The sequence below is a fragment of the Strix aluco genome, chromosome 6 (genome assembly GCF_031877795.1).
Source record: "Strix aluco isolate bStrAlu1 chromosome 6, bStrAlu1.hap1, whole genome shotgun sequence".
NCBI classification, from domain to species: Eukaryota; Metazoa; Chordata; class Aves; order Strigiformes; family Strigidae; genus Strix; species Strix aluco.
In genome coordinates, this window is record NC_133936.1 from 12965138 (window position 1) to 12981876 (window position 16739).

At 40.9% G+C, this 16739-nt stretch overlaps 1 protein-coding gene across 1 annotated transcript in view; it reads left to right on the plus strand.

Moving 5' to 3' along the window:
- Nucleotides 1–16739, plus strand: part of ADCY5 (adenylate cyclase 5) — a 224000-nt gene that overhangs the window by 187158 nt on the left and 20103 nt on the right. Inside the window, exons 9-12 of the mRNA XM_074828723.1 lie at nt 3707–3729; nt 8307–8451; nt 10067–10164; nt 12884–12971. Of these exons, the coding sequence (XP_074684824.1) occupies nt 3707–3729; nt 8307–8451; nt 10067–10164; nt 12884–12971 (354 nt within the window). The remainder of the gene's footprint in view (nt 1–3706; nt 3730–8306; nt 8452–10066; nt 10165–12883; nt 12972–16739) is intronic.

The window sequence follows — 16739 nt, forward strand, 5'->3', positions numbered from 1 at the left end:
CCTTAACAAGGGCTACTTCATCATCATGATTATGGAGCTATTCTTGAACTCCTGTGAACTCCTATCTGTCTGATTCTTGTAGCCATCACCACTTTTGCCATTTTCATCCCTGCTGACAATTCCCAGCCTTTTCTTCAGTGCAGCCTAGAAGGCCATCGGCACTGCTTCAGTCTGCTGGGCACAAATCCATAAGCAGTCAAGAGGGGATTTATGTACTTAACTCCAGGAATTGGCAGTTTCTTTTCCTACCCCCTTACTCCCCCTCTCCTAAGTGGTAGGCACCTCATTTTTATCAGCTGTTTTTTCTGGGTGTTCAGATTTCTGTATGTGTGTGTGCAGAAATGCTAATCTTGGCATATCTTTGTGCAGCTCAAAACCTGCTCTGTACCTGAACAGGCTGAGTACAGCCCCAGTCCAGCTATCCAGCCTCCAGCGGTGAGCACAGGCATGTGAGATCAGGGATGCTGGAGAGTGGCTTTATAGACACGCTCACAGCAGCAGCCCCTGTTATTTCCCTTTCCTGCTTAAGCTTGGAAATTTGTTTACAAGATCATGAGTGTGTTAGTCCTTTAGGAATGAAGGCAAATCCATGTAGACCATATTTCTGCAGGATTGATTGTGCTTAGTGTTTATCCTGTGTGTAACACAGACCATTGCAATTCATGTGAGCAGCCTTATGCTGAGCCAAAGGGCTTTAATTGGAGCAAAGCATCTGAGTCCTAAAGAAACTAAACTATTTGCCAGCTGCAGAGAAGAAAAAAACCCGATGTGTCATTAGTGCCCAAGCCTTGTGCAAGGCAAAGGAAATAATTTAAGTGCAGATTTTTCAATGGGCTGAATATGTCCACCAAGTAGGAGGAGGTGAAAACACATTAACCAAAACCCAGAGGGAAATTTCCCTCCCAACCCAAAATAGGGCGAGCAGCATGACCCTGTGCGTGCCATCATCTCCTCCATTTAAAAGGCTTCTTGGTATGTGATCGAGACATGGATGCTTTAGTGGATAGGGAAGAAAACCTCTGGTCACAGCCAGATCCTAGAGGTATATTTGCTCTGTATCCTGGCAAAGTTGTTCGGTGCAAATAAGAAAGATCTTCTGTAATAAATGACCAGTTTTTAAGAAGCTGTGTTTGAGGGTTTTTTCCTAAAATAATCCTGCAGACCTTTCTCCATAACAATTCCATTTTTGGCAATTCTGCTTGAAGAATCTTTCATATGAAATGGAAACGTTTGAAGTGAATCATTTAATTTGTTTAACTTAAAAGAGGTTCCTACTACATTTCATTTTAAGCTGATTCTCTCTAATTAAAGTTCAAGTAACTGTTAAATATTTAACCTCGTTAAATGAAGATCCAGGAAAGAAAATGTAATAATATTTTCCTTTTTTGCTTTACCTGAAATATGTCTTTTTTGAGTTTTTAATTTGGAAACACCAGTTTAATTTGAGCTACCGACATGAAAAATTTCCAGGGTTTCAAGCACGATTTAGTATTTTAAATTGAAAAGCTAGATCAATTAATTCTGTATTATTTTAGAGACTTTCCTTATAAGTTTTGCTGGGGGAAAGAAGCAGGAGAGAATCAAATTCCGTGTTGATCAAGTGATCACTCATATAAATGACCAGTTAAATATGCAGCCTATGTTTTTTTCCATGCTTGAAATATTGGGGATATGCTTGCTGAGGTGTTTTGGTAACTTGACCTGGTTGGCCTGTTTCCTCAGACTTGTGCACCTAGAAGGCAGGATTATGAGATCTGTGTTTAGTTTCAGAATTTCAGTAAGATGAATGGTTACGCAGCTGTCTGAAAATCAGACCATTTTAGGGGACTCTCCCACTGCAGTCAGTCATCCAGTTCCCATGTGGCTAAGCTTGAAAATGTGAACTTGGTGTCTATCTAATAAGCAAGTACTGGCTGTTTTTTCATTAGTTCCCTCCCCTTATTTCTTGGCTGGAAGCTATTAATGTTCAGCTGATTTTCTTTTTTTTTTTTTTCCAGCCTAACTGACTATGACACCAGACAAATTAGTGAGCATTTTGTCTCCATGATTAATCAGTGAGCTTTCAGTTTTGGCACTGTGCTGTAGCATTGCTTGGAGGATAAATAAATAAATCAATCAGATATTCCTGACAACTGTAAAATGATTAAGCAAAGGAAAAAAAAAAAAGCCACACAACAAAAGGTTGAATGATTGCTTCATCGCTCTTTAATGTGAAATCAAAAAGTACATGTTTTTTTTGGCTTGGGTAACTGGATATGCTAACTTTGAATCAGCATTACTATTTCCTTCTTCCCACTGGATTTGCTGGTAGTTGTTACATGGGACTGAGAAACTTCCTTTATCTGAATTTCTGATGGGTTAAGTTGGAGTTGCAGTTTCTATTTAGAAGTGTGGTTTTAGTCTGAAACGGAGTATGTAAAAATGGAAATTGCTCTCTCAGTGGATCACAGTCCTGACTGCTGACCTGACTGACAAAACCCACTTTTTCCTTCTTGCAAAACTGATGCTGTTCAGGGAGACTCTGTTGGCTTTACTTCTGCCTCTCACCGTATCGCTACATTGCTAACTAGTTGCAAGGGCAAAATCTGGTTTTGTTTAGTATCTGGTCAACATTCTTGTTTCTGATGGTGTTGGACAAGGCGACTGCGGGGAGACTTTTGCCCAAAGATTTTTACTTTTTTACAGTCAGAGTGGATGTCAGTTTGCTGCCCCCAGCCTGGTAGCGGGTGCATGTCCAGCAGCTGGAATATCCTCACGTGCTCCGAGCAGTTTTGGCCTGAGGTCTCTGGGAGGAAAACAAAAGCAATTCTTCCTATCTCCCAGATGCATTTGTTTTATGTTTTGGAACACAGGGTACAAACTCTTGTGTATTTGACCCTACTTGTCAAATATACAACTTTTCATGACTTCAGTTAAATATATGCCAAGATGTCAGAGGGCAGATTTTGTTTCAGCCAATGCAAAATGGCCATTTTGGTGCAATTTGGTCTATTACATATGTCAATGCTAAACATATAATATTATGCCTCCATACATATTTTTCCCCGAGGCCTTCTGGCCACTTAAACTATGGATGACTTGTAAATACATTCACTTACTCAGTTCAGGTGGCCCTGAAGGAATCATGAATATTTTGGCTATTACAAATATAAATAATTCCTGAAACCTTATTCAAGAAAACGTGTTTCATGTGTGCATGCATTGCAGGGAGAAGGAAGGAGACACCCTGAGGTTCCTCCTGAAGAGATGAAAACTGAAATGCATCCAGCTCCCTTAGCCAAGCCCCGACATAAAGAGGCACAACCTTGTTGAATACAATAGTTGACCTATGTTATCATTTTGAGTTTTGTTTCAAGTAAAATACATCCTCAGTTATAATATCAGCACAATTTCCATTGTATCATTTGTAGTGGTGACTGCAAAAAAGAGGACACCTGAAAGAAAGCATGCCAGCAGTCAGCCGAAGCGTTTTCCTTATCTTCACTTCCATAAATTTATATCTGAAAACATACCTTTTTCTAAAACTGCTCTGTCTGCCTGATGATGTGGCAGCACAAAATATTGCTGGGGGGTGGGTAAGGCTATCCATCCACACCTAGCAAATGAGTGCCCTGGAAACTCCTCTGCAAAATGCCATTCTCAGGATACTTTGTGTTCTCAAGGCCAGCCTGTTTCCTAACCCTTGTGTCCTTTTCCTTTCTTTCAGGGTTTTGAGGACCCCAAGGACAAGTAAGCAAATTTACTTCTGTCATACACTGTTATGTTTGCACATTTGGGATTTTTTTTCTCATATTAAAAAAAGACAAAAATTAATGCCCAGCAGCCAAGAATAATGCCTGGACTCCCCAGAGGTTTCTCCTGGAGGGACAGCCAGTCGAGGGCACGGGATTGACTGATGTGCATTGAGAACTGCCGCTGTCCTCAAAACATTTATTAATTTGTGTGGTTCTAACTTGCTTTTGTAATTAAAATGCTTTTGCTGCTCTTCACCTTGCCCCCAATATTCTTCGCTATTTGCTGCTTTGAAAATATCCCAAGAACAAAATCTCCCTGTAAAGTCTAAGTGTTGAACATCTCTGATAAGAGAAATTTATGTATGCATTGAGATATATATAGTTTCTGAGTTATTTGTATATATTTCATATTACTCATTATTACATATTACTTATTTCTATATATAAAAATGAACTCAGAAATGACAGCTTATTTGAAAAAGTAAATTCAAACTTTCATGCTCTAAGATACAGCCACATTAAAGCAGCATTTTCTTTTTTTTCATATAGAACTTTAAAAAAATGGTTAAAATAACAATCTAACAAGACTAGTATTTTGAAAAATTGTTTTTGAAGGAAAAAAACCCAACTGTGTTCACTTTTTAACTTCTACAGCTGGATATAACAAAAACATTTCCTGTATTGAAGGTATTGGGAATAATTTCACGTTCAGTCCTACTAACTGGCATTAATTGTAAGCTTGCTCAGAGCAAGATAGGTAACAGTAGAGGAGACTGGTGGCTAAAATATGTTGCTGTTGCTCTTATCATGTTTCTAGGGCTGGTGGTCAGGACTAAGCGGACCTCTGTGAGCTGGGACAGCTAAATGCTTCTGTGGGCCCTAAGCATCTGGCTTTGGGAAAATTCACATTATGGTGGTTAAACACTGAGAGCAACTCCCTAAAAGTAAAGGAAAGCGAAAGTTTGAACATGGCAGTATTAAGAATCATTCTCTCCTTCCCTTGCCCTTCACTGCAAACTTGATTTTCATAACATTTAGTTCTGTTGCACCCTGGGATGTTTCCCTGGTGCTACAAGGCGTCTAGGGGGAGTCACCAGGGTTTCTTGTTGCATCCATGTCTGCTGGGAACTCAATTGATGTTAGATATACTTTGGACAGAAAAGAGCTAGCAGATTACAACAAACTAATTCTTAGGAATACAAAAATGTTAAGTATCCCTCATGAAATAGCATCCCTCTCCGCATAGTTTGTGCAAGAATGCATGAATTCAGCTGCCTCAGTGTTGTTCCATAAGAGTCACTCAGCTGGCGAGGAACAGCATCTCTACTGTTGCTCCAAGGACCATAATGTCTCTCCTCTATTTGAAAAGATTACTTGGGCTGTTATGGCCAATAGCTAAGAGCTGTGTATTTACAGTGCTGATTCAGTGTCACGCCCTCTTATTATACAGATTGCAGGATTTTTGCATTTCTAGTCAGCACTAAAAGAAGCTACTACTTGCCTCAGATTCTTTTGATCCAGAAGTGTGTTTAACTCAAGAACAAAGATTTGGCCAAAAAAAATTGCTGGCAGAAAATGTTCATGGCGATAGTGGTTAAAATCAGATACCTAAACCATGTCCAGTGCCTTCACGTGCAGAAACACTGAGCATCAATACTTTTTTCTTACGCTGAAGAAAGACGTAGGCACCACGCATCTCTGAAAACAGGACCTGACACTTACATGCCTAAATGCAGATTTAGTTACTGAATCTAGGCATGAAGCATTTAAAATTATGGCATACATGTAGTTTTGGCAGTGGTCACACTCTTCATTTGCGGAAAGTAATTAAATCAGCAGAACATTTTTGGATTACCCTGAAGCCAGCATCTCTGGGTTAATTGCTAGCTTTCACATTTGCAAGCAGAGTGCAAAAGTTGCTCCAAGCTTTGTTCGTGCTGTTCCGGTCCCTTGCAACAATTTTCTGTTGGCTGCATTTGGAGAAATCTCAACAGTGCTTTTAAGAGGTGTTTCTGGAAGTTTTGTGGAGGCCTGAAATTCTTGTTTTCACCACCACCACCACTACTATCAATATATCAATAGGTATTTCCACATATGAATTTTATTAGTCTATGGCAGTACCTCAGCTCTGACTTACAGGCACTGCCCTCAGGGCACTCCTTAGCACGGGGAAATTTTGTATTTCAATTTAAAATTACATTTATGCCAATGTACTCAAACTTGCTGTACAGTAATTTAGTTTGGGTACAACTTTCTGAGAAAGCCACCTGAGCAGCTAGGTATATGCAAGGTGACTAAGCCTCCCGGGCAGTCTACGTGAAGGTGGCTGCCTCACAGTGAATATCCCAGCAAGGCAATTTAAAACCTGCAGGGTTGTTTCTACACAATCTGCAACCACAGAAGTTATTGTAGTATTAGAGATACCCTCAGCAGGATAATGACCTATTACAAAACTGGAGGCAGCCAAGGCCAAAGCCCGAGCAGGAAGTTTCTTCCTCTCTTCACGTCTTCCTGAGTGACTCTTTTAGACTGGAACTTGAAATTTAACTGAGGTTTGCCAAGATGCTGAGCCAACTCTTTTGCTTCGGTTCTAGGGGAAAAACGTATTGCATCTCTTGTACATGGTATGAAATGACTAAATGTGAATGACCCAAATGTGTAAATAACTCACAGGATCTTGGAAGACATTCTGTAAATATGAAGCCTAATTATTTCCTTGCTCATTTTTTGAGTCCAGAGGACTGAATGAAAATAAACAGCGTCGTATTGAATGCTCAAGCAGATGTGCTTCCTCTAAGGAAGTGTCTAGAAGTAAATTGAATGTCCTGTCCGTCTATGGACAAAACCACTTTTAATTTCAAAGTGGAATATATGAAGTTCAAGGAATTAAATAACTCCAGAGCCCCAAAATAAAAAACTCTTTTCCCTAACCTCACTGAAATATTAAGATTGGCTAAAATAGAGCTAAGACCTTGAGACAAATGAGATTTGCAATTGCCATATGGTCACAAAATAGATGCCAATGGTGTGTCGTCATGACCCAGCTGAGGTGTAGACACATTCAACCCACTGGCTGGGGCAAAGGGAGTTGGAATGGAAATGAGTAGATGGACCTGATTTATTTGTCTCTTGACAAGAGCTACGTGGTAGAGTTGGGGCACAGAGAGCTTCTTGAAATCTGTTCCAGTTTTTCAGAAAGCTTTTGGAGACCCTTTCTTTTGGAAAGGGACCTTTAACTTTTAAAAGTAGAGTCACATTCTGGTTTGTAAGCTGCTTTGAGCAGTCTCTGCTCTACAGCACAGTCATACCTGTAGCAGTTGTAGACACATTGTACCCGCTGGCTGCAACACAGGGTTTGTGGTTATGCATTGTTATGCAGTACAAATAAAATGGAGAAAATAAAGCAGTGTAGCTTTTCATCATGCTTGTCAGACCTTGGGATTTTTTCTCCAGAGTGCCTAAGGTGAAGGTCACACAACATGAGCCATAAGTTGCTGTGCCATCATGGGGTTTGCACACAGAAATAGTTATCCATGGAATATGCCTCAGTGCAAGTGAGGGACGTATTCCAATGCATAACTGTTGGTGTATCCCATGGATAACCTTGACAATCATGCAAGCAGAGCAGAAAAACAGCACTTCAGGATTAGCTTTTAATTTCTGCCTATAGCTAGTTTTAAGGCAGGCCATTAAAATGACAGCATCAAGTCATTAAAATCCTGTTAGAGTTTAAAAATAACTAGAGAGTTTGGGGAGGTGCCTCAGGTTTCCTGATCCTCGGTGCAAAATGCCTCAGAGCAATTAAGTTTTCAGTGGTATTTTTTTCAATAGTTTTTGAAAATCAGCCTCATTTTCCTGAAGCTGTAGCTTAGCATCAGAAACACACTGATACTAAAGATTATAAGCAATTTAGAAATCTCGTTCTACATATTTAGAAAGCAGAATCTAATCTGTATTGTTTTCTTTTGCCACCTTTTTTTTGCAACCTTTCCTTGAGTTAGGTAAATATCTTGTAAACAGAAAATTTTGTCTGGCTTATGCTTTATACTCATAAGTAACTGCGAAAAGGGGAGGCAGTTGAATATCAGGCCACGTTTTTTTCCACGTTTTTTCTATAAACAATTTTTTCTCAAAAATGGAGAATTGTTCAAGTTCAGAAATTTTCACAGAAATATTTACAGAAATTATTATTGGGAAGCAAGAAATATGACTGGTTACATAAATCATTTTGCCAGTTCAGGCACTAACAGCCACGACAGCACAACAGTGCATGAAAGAATAAGGTAGAGGACTGTCGGAAGGAGACTACTGACCAGTTTTAGAAGGAGAGTAAAGAGATTGCAAGGCAAGAAATTGGATGTACTATAGAAAAAGGGCAAGTAAATCAAATCCTTTCACTAGTGGGCTCTCAATGTGCTCTAGAGCCAATATAATTCTCATCTGTTTTTCAACTTGAAGCTGTCATAAGCAAAATGCCATTAACCTTCGGCTTGTTATACAGTGAAATGATGACATGGTGAAGAAGGTGAAATTGTCTTGTCCTCTTATGCTCCCTTTTCATGACATCCTCAGGAATACACAGGAAAGTATGAACCCAGAAGATGAAGTGGATGAGTTTCTGGGCCGTGCCATCGATGCCAGAAGTATTGATAGATTACGCTCTGAGCACGTGCGCAAGTTCCTCTTAACATTCAGGGAGCCTGACTTGGAGAAAAAGGTAACATCTAAAAATCATTGCAACGTGTCAGTCAGGCTTTTTATGAGTTTTAGTTCTCCTGCATAAGGTCAACCTTTTATATCTATAGGTAATGGTAGGTTTTAAGTCTTGGAGGTGGGGTTGTGATAAAAAATCTGTGCTTCTTCATGGAAACCTTAATATCCATGTCCCTAGAAAGCCATGGTTTTCTGAAGGGAGCACTGGGCAAGAAAACCAAGACATTTCTGTCAGACACAAATATACAATGATTAGCTGTAGAGGGAATCTAGAATAAACCAGATTTGTTTCTCTGACCTCGAGGCATCGAAACAGAGATTGCAGTCACCCCTTATCTCCCTCAAATCACTGGAGAAACCCACTTTAGCCTGCCCAAGCTCTGAATCACCTCTGGAGGGGCTTTACTCCTTTGCCCCCCCAAGGACCCCCAGGTGCTACTAAGGTTCATCGGGATGCAATTCATACTCTGGTCATTTTGGGGAACCCATTTTAAGCAACAAGTAGAGTTCTCTGGCTCACAAATGTGCTAAAGAGCAGTAACATACCTAGGGCTCCCAGAGCTTCCTGATTTTGTTTCAGGTATCATTGTTTTGAGGCAAAGATCTTTTCAATTTCTCTGTCTGTATAATAGAGACAACATCAGCTCTAGATGGCTGCGAAGTTAAATTCAGTTGAGTCCAGAGGTACCCAGATATTATTATTAAGGGTACTATATAAACTGCTGGTTTTAATTGCCCAAAGAAAGTCAAAGGCATCTTTTTTCTTTTTCTTTATCCAAGTACATATCCTCGGGACACTTGAGTGGTCTTCAGGTTAAACTTATTATTCTATGGAATAATCAGTAATTAAGTTTGCACTAACTATTTTAGCATTTTATTTAGAAACACTCTTTCAATGACAGGAATTACAACCTATGAAAGCATACTTTTGCAGGACTTACAGCTGTTCAATGAATCAGTGTGGGACTGGATAATAGCTCAAGTGTATAATTTCCCCCCACTCCTTCCCTTCAGTTTTATAGCTGAAAACTGCTTGGGAAATAAGCATTTCACCTGTTCTGAGCACCTTTTATTTTGTGGTTCAAACATTGAGACCGTCTGCGCTAAGAACCATGCTTCAAGCTAAATAAAGCATCTTTGGGAATCAGATGCAGCTGCCATGTGACCGATATGTTGACAAGTAGTTGGAAGGAGCAACTGTGTGAAAACCGCAGCATCCTCACACTATCATTAGAACGAGCCAAGCCGTCTGCACAAAATACAAGGTTTTCTAATTAGCAACATTCATCCCTGTTAGAGGAAACTTCCCATGGAAGAAGTTTAGATCTGATGACGGTGACCTACAATCATAGTCCCAGTTAATCCATTCCTGTTCCTCTTGTGCAAGGGCCAGATGGTGAATCCTCTCTCCACTCAGCTGTGGGGTTTGTTCCCTGGCCTTTGGGTCTGTTCATGCCCTTACAGCTAGCCCAGGGAGAAGGGGAGTTTGTAATGTTAGTCGTTTCCTACCAGCACTACTTTCCAAGGACCCAAAAGGAAGCCAAGTAAGAACTGTTTGCAGAGAGAGGGCAGCCAGCCAAATTTCCCGCTAACATAACCCTGTTTGCATTTTTTTGCAGTACTCCAAGCAGGTGGATGACAGGTTTGGAGCCTACGTGGCTTGTGCTTCCCTAGTCTTCCTCTTCATCTGCTTTGTTCAAATCATAATTGTGCCACAGTGAGTACCTTTTCATCCCTTTGCTCCCATCTGCTCCCCTCCTCTATTCTGGCCTACTTTCTTTGTTTTTTTCTTGAGAATTCAGAGCACCAAGGGGAAGAGAAAAATCCTTAAATAATACATGCTCAAGTGATGCGTGGTGCTTATTGTTTTCACTCATTTCTAGTGCAGATTAAAACCCCCTCACTGGCACGTGAGGATTTCTGTTTTCCCAGTGTGATTTCTCTTACCATTTACCTCCATCTTAGGACGTTCAGCACGTTTATAAGCCTCTGGAAAACAAATATCACTAAGTAGGAAGGATTGCCCACTAAGGTGTAGTGTACATTCACAACACAAGGCTAGGATGTGCTCTTGTCTGGACGCAGTGGGACAAGGAGGTAAAAAAGCAATCACAGCCTCATTGCTCAGAGCACTGAGGTCTCAGCATCTGCTTCACAGATGAGGCATAACCTCTCATGCATTTATTCTTCTGGACTCAGGGCAGCAGTGCAAGAAAAAAGGTAGAGAGGGAGTTGAGCTATACATGTCTAAGCTTTGAGTAGCTCACTCCAGGTTTAAGAGTTACAGTCATTTCTTTCTCCAGGCAAGTGTGGCATAAGCTCCTCAGGGCTGTGGGGCACAGTGCTCTTGGACCACTGCAGTGAAATGCTTTGTCTGAAGTGCATGGTGTAACCCACTGGATCTTTTCCAGCAGTGAGCTCTGCAGACATGGTATTTCTTCTCAAAGAGTTCATAAAAAATCCCCTAAAATTAAAGCATGTTGGTATTTCCTGTGCTCTGGTTTAGTAGCAATAATATATCATTCACTGAGCACTGTGTTGGAAATAAATTTGGAGTTAGTCATTTTTAATCTGAAGAACAAGATCACAGAAGCTCTGAAAATGCTCCAAATTCATCTTCATTACAAGAAGACAAAAAAATGTTTAAAGAGAGCTCCAATATTATTTTAGACCATTACAACTGCTTTCTACTTCTGTTCACGCCACAGATCTTTTCAGAGTAGAGATTGGTTTGTAGTGTTCAGATCAGATATTCAGAAGGTCCCAGAAATGATGCATGGTCTGATGTTTGAGGTCATTCACTCTCACAGGCAAGAGGACATTCACTTCTGCTCACAGAAAGATTGAATCAGCAAAATAACATCAGTACAAATGCACTGTGTAAACAGACAGATCCGCTTTGGGAAAGTGGAAGTGAAGCTGAAAGAGGCTGAAAATTGAAACTAGATCGATCCCAGCAATTAATGCACTGTAATTATGTCCAAAAATGTTCTTTGAGAGTAATTTATTTAGCAAGGGCTTACACTTTGGATCTCTGGATATTACTGCTATGACTTCACACCTGCAGAGACCCTCTACCAGCCTTTGTGTTGCTCATCAAACTCCCTAAGCAGCCACTAAGCTGTCTCCATAAAACCCAGTTTAACATTTAAATGACAACTTGACAATTTCTGATCTGTGGCAACCATATGGCTGACTCCTTTGTATTACGCAGGAGCCAATCCCTTATGGCAGCATGGTGTAAATGTCATGCTGCTCAGTCTCCTTCCATGCTGTCCATAAGGGTGGTGGTTGGGTTTTTTTGGTAAGTTCTGAAGTGTCCTTAGGCAGCCTGGCCTGTCTGAAAGATGGTTTGGTTCAAGAGTAAAAAAAATTTCATGTTTTAACTGCAGGTCAGATATACTTTCCTTCATCTTTTGGTTTGTTTTCCCTTATATTTCAGTTGCAATTGGTCTTTTATCGAAGGTAACAGTTAAGCAGCGACTGAAACCACAGGTGTTTATGTGTCACCATCAGAGCTTCATGAAAGACACAACATGGAATTTGAATCTGAAACTAGAAACAAAATGGCAGTGATAATTTATGATGATAAAGAGGAATAGCTTTAATGAATTTCACAAAGGCTCAAACTGTGAATTAGCAAGTACAATTATCTTAGTAGCCATGGGAGAACACAGTGACAAGCTGGCTTTGGTGTGGCTGGCCTCAATGTCACATCGCAAGAATACTTCTTCTGAATTATGAACAAGGCTAACTCCTGGGAGGGAGTCCTGTCATACTGAGACCAATCACTGGGAACTTGTTGTTGAATATCTTCGTGATCAAAACAGATGAAAATGCGTAGTACAAAGTTGGCCCTGGGGTCCTGTTGTACTTCAGAGTTGGGAGGAACAGGAACCTCTCAAGCTGGCCAAGCTAGGGCTGTTTTCCCTGACTGTCCTCATGCCATGGTTGCTCCCATCCATGCACAAGGCAGAGCATGGAGGGTGGTGCAGCGCAGACATTCCCTGTGCACGGCAAGGATGGGCAGCTATTCCCACTGAGACTATTCCCACTCAGCTGCACTGAGCACTCAGCACTCTTTCCTTCCCAGGGGTCTCCTGCCCACAGCCAGCCAGGGGCCAACCTGCCATAACAAATTGTTTTATCAGCTCCTCTAGCGCATGAAATATTTCTCAGTCCCTCTGCTATCACCCTGGCAGGAAGGTGATTGCTACAAAAGATGCAGTATTCTTTGCTCTACAGCCTGTGTGTGTAATTCAAAGTAAGACAGAGTATCTGTTGGTATTCAAGGCACCTCGTATCTCCTGCTGCTATCCTAATTGGAAAGCCCGTGCAGTGTGCCATAGCTTGTACAAATATCATGTTCTGGAGAGCAGAGCTGTAGCTATTCTATATGCTGTGCATTTAAAAAAAAAAAATCTCCTTGATTTCAGCTCTACATTTATGCTGGGTTTTTACCTGACCTGTTTCCTGATCCTGACCACAGTGGTGTTTGTTTCAGTCATTTACTCCTGTGTAAAGGTGAGTACTGTGGCTTCTTTGTAGAGTCCTTTGCCTAAGATAACTGGATCAGCAATCTGTTTCTTCAACTAACAGAGCGTGTTTTGTTAGCCATCCTTTCCACACTATGTGATAAGGGTTACAGAAAAAGCCTTTTGATAAGGCAGAATGAACTGCAAACAGATGTTAGGGTTGGCATCTCTTTAGCCCAGCAAGAAGTAATCATTCTGTGGATCTGCATGTGTATTATGTCCCCTGCAGGCACTCTTATATTGATATAAGAAGAACACATTTTCCAGTGTGGAACGAAACACTGGCCATTCGTTTCCTCCCTGTAAACTTCCTGCAGAGTCGCCTGTGTACTGGCCCCTGCTGCATATGCATGTTTGGGTAGGCAGATAATCAGAAGCAGAATATCATCAAGGAAGAATGTCCTGGGGGAGAAGTAAAAGCCATAAACATATAGAAGTTTATCAGCCTTTCTCAGATGAATGCACAGAATGTCCAACATTCAGTGGGCTCTTTCTTGTAACTGGTTTTGGTCAGCAAAGAAATACATTGTGTGAAATTGGAAAACATATTAATTCTTCTTGGCAGTCTGTGGTAAATTAGCAGTTAGCGCTTTGGGAAGGATGATGTGCTCATCTTTTTCACTCAAAGGTATTCCTATTAAAATGTTGATGCCAGTTTATTGGTTTTGCAGTTTTGGGGATCCTTCCAGTCTAGCAGTGTCTGAATGCGGAATACATCCAGATTCAGGCTCCTTAGCCCAAGCTCATCTTTGTTCCTCAGAGCCTGGAATAAAATAGCTCAGTAGCATTATGTTTCCTGCAGAAGAAACAGTGGGGTAGTGGATTATGTCAGGCAGATGATTTGCCTCATTTTAATTATCTTCTTTGTGCCATTTTCAACAGTTGAATGTGGGTGCTCTTGACAGACTTGCACCTTTCATGTCTTTTTGATTTTTGAAAGTCAGATGTGGAGAATTAAGCTTTGCCTTCTGGTTTAATAAGAGCTACAAACTGTTCCCAGTGAAAGAAGCTTCAGGTTGTATTTGAACTTAACAACCCGTTCACGGGGCTTCCCTTGGGCTTATGACAATTTTAAAGAGAACCTAGTTCATAAGCACAGCATCCCGTTGATCCTGCTTGTTTACCAGCAATGAGAATTACAAGTCTGAAATAACAGTGCTAATAGGAAGGCTTGGGTCCCTTGAGCTGGGAAATGGTACCCAAAGATGCCTGGTTATATTTGGTGTGTCTGTTGCACTTGAGGATGCTACTGAGTGTCAATAGTTTGTAAACTGGTATCAGAAATTAATGTGAATAGCAGTTAATTAACAACCAATGTGGAAAGCTTTTGTTAACAGCCACAAAGGACTTGGAAACTTGGTGCAGAGCTGTGCTGGAGCCTACTTATGCTTCAGTGCCACCGGCAGCAAAATCCCAGGGCAGTGCCAGCCGTGCAGAGCCACACCAGCACACCAGCTGTACTGGTGCTGTGCAAATATTGGGGCAACAGCAAGTATCGGCAGACCCAGACCTCTGAAGCATTCAAGCTGGCTGATTTGCAACCAGACAGATTTCAAGGCCCACAGCTGTTTTTCACCCACTGGCTTTTATGGGCTTAGGTTGCTTCCATGTACTGACAGCAGCACTCATTTCTTGTGTCATCATTCAAAGGTCTTGGTTTTTGTTTGGGCTTTTTGGTGTAATATTATTACTGATCCTAATTAACAATTAATTTAAAAGGCACACAGGATTTTTCAGTCCCTGTGACCCCGGGCAGATGTTCAGTCTTGCTTTCTTTGCCTTGATCTTCAAATTCCCGTAGAAGAGGTCTGTTCAGTGGTGCCTGCAACTGTTTTTAGGCTGACTTTGCCTCAGTGCACAGGCCCTGGAACCACAGGACATCAGAGGGAGTTCAGAACTAACACCAGAATTTAATGGGATTTTATGAAGCTATTTATGATTATGAAGGTATTTGCAAAAGTGAGTTTTCAGCATGTTGGCCCAGGCCCACAAGGTGCTTATGTATAACATTCAGTGCGGCCAGTGCCTTCTGAGCACAGATTGGAGGTATTGAAATTATCAAGCCTTCTAGCTCCAGTACCTTTTTGTTTACCCCTTTTCTAGTGCTCCAAATTAGCCTCTGCTGACAACATCTGATCATGAGATGGCTTGTTTAGGGGACAGCTCCTCCTAGCTTGCAGCTACCTGTCTGAGGGCAGGAGCTCCCAGTAGCTGCCACTTACTTCTGTCATTTAAGATTTTAGTGTTTCAAGTAGGAGTTTTTTAAGCAGTGGGTTTACCCAGGCCTTTGTTAAGGGGTGTTACTTTATTGTCAGCATAGTTTGTTTTGTTTCACACTCAGAAGTGGGATAGGAGAGCATGTGTTTTACATACCAAATGTTCATTCCACACGAAGTTGGAAAGCAGGTGTCCACCCCAGGATATCAGCATAAGCATAACTTTTGCCTGTTTGCTGTGCTGTTACATGATAAGTGACTCTTTTCTCCTTCCTCTTTCCAGCTTTCATGTGAGATTTTCCTTCCCTGTTTTGGCCTCTCCATCTCTGGCTTTGACAGTGGCCAGCAGGCTCTTTCTGGACATCTTGATCATGTTTTATTTTCTTTTGCTGTCATTATTATCTTCCACTATAAAATTCTCCACGGACTAGAAGTTGATCCTGGAACTGCCAACACAGCCAGCTTGGCTTTCCAAGTTTCTTCAGCTGTAATAAACAAGAGAGTTCCAGTTCTTCACTTTGATGCTCCATGAAGACTTGGCCACCGCAAGATGGTGTTCCTTCCCAATAGAGTCTAAGGTCATGGGAACCAGGGTCCCTTCGCAAATACTCCACTGACAGACATCTGTTTTGCTACTAACTTATCAAGTTTGTGTTTCTTCTTAAAATCCTTTACTTCTGGTATCTACACTGCTGTGTGGAATTCAATTTCTTTCATGTTCCTGGGAGCATGTATGAGAGAAATCGCAAGTTATCCTTTATGAGGATTTTTTCTCTAGCTTTACATAGGTGCAGCTTGGCTACCTGTTTCTTTGCCTCCTAAAGCTGGTCTAGATGCTCCTAAAGTGTTTGGTTTTTTTCTCAAGCAGCAGAAAAAAATACCTCTGAAAACTGTACTTTTTTAATAGACTAATAAATCACTGTGAAATAAGATACATAAATGGACTTGCAACATCAAATTGCCTGGAGATGTTGTCTTTTACTCCAGAAGCATATTAATGTACTTCAAAATGACTCAAAGGCTTTTATTACAAATTGAAAAATCAGAACTTAAAGACCTCATCGTTTTTTTCATCTCACAACACAACAGCAATTATCTAAGCAGTTTTCCATATCCACAATATATGTTAAGAAGACAAAAAGGAGAAATATTACTCTTCTGTCTGTGATCAGCTGTTATTGCAAAGTACAGTTTTTATTTAGTGTATCTTTGTGATGCAAATGGCTGGAGGTTGTGGATTATTTTCCATGTAACACTAGTACTTGTTGAATAGCTTTTTAAATTTGGGCTTTCACCTGTACAACAGTGCCCTACCTTCCTCTTCTATATTCATTGGTACCTCCATGCTTTCTGAGCATGTCTCTTCTGGGAGATGTCTTCCAGCAGCATTTATGCATTTCAATTCAGAATGAACTGGAATCAACTGAACAATCCAATTTCCTTTTTCCCACTGTGGTTATTTTTCTTTACATGGGGATTTTAAGAGGGCTAATAAGGGACCTCAAGCTTATGTGGCAACCCAAACATGAATCTTGGCTGCC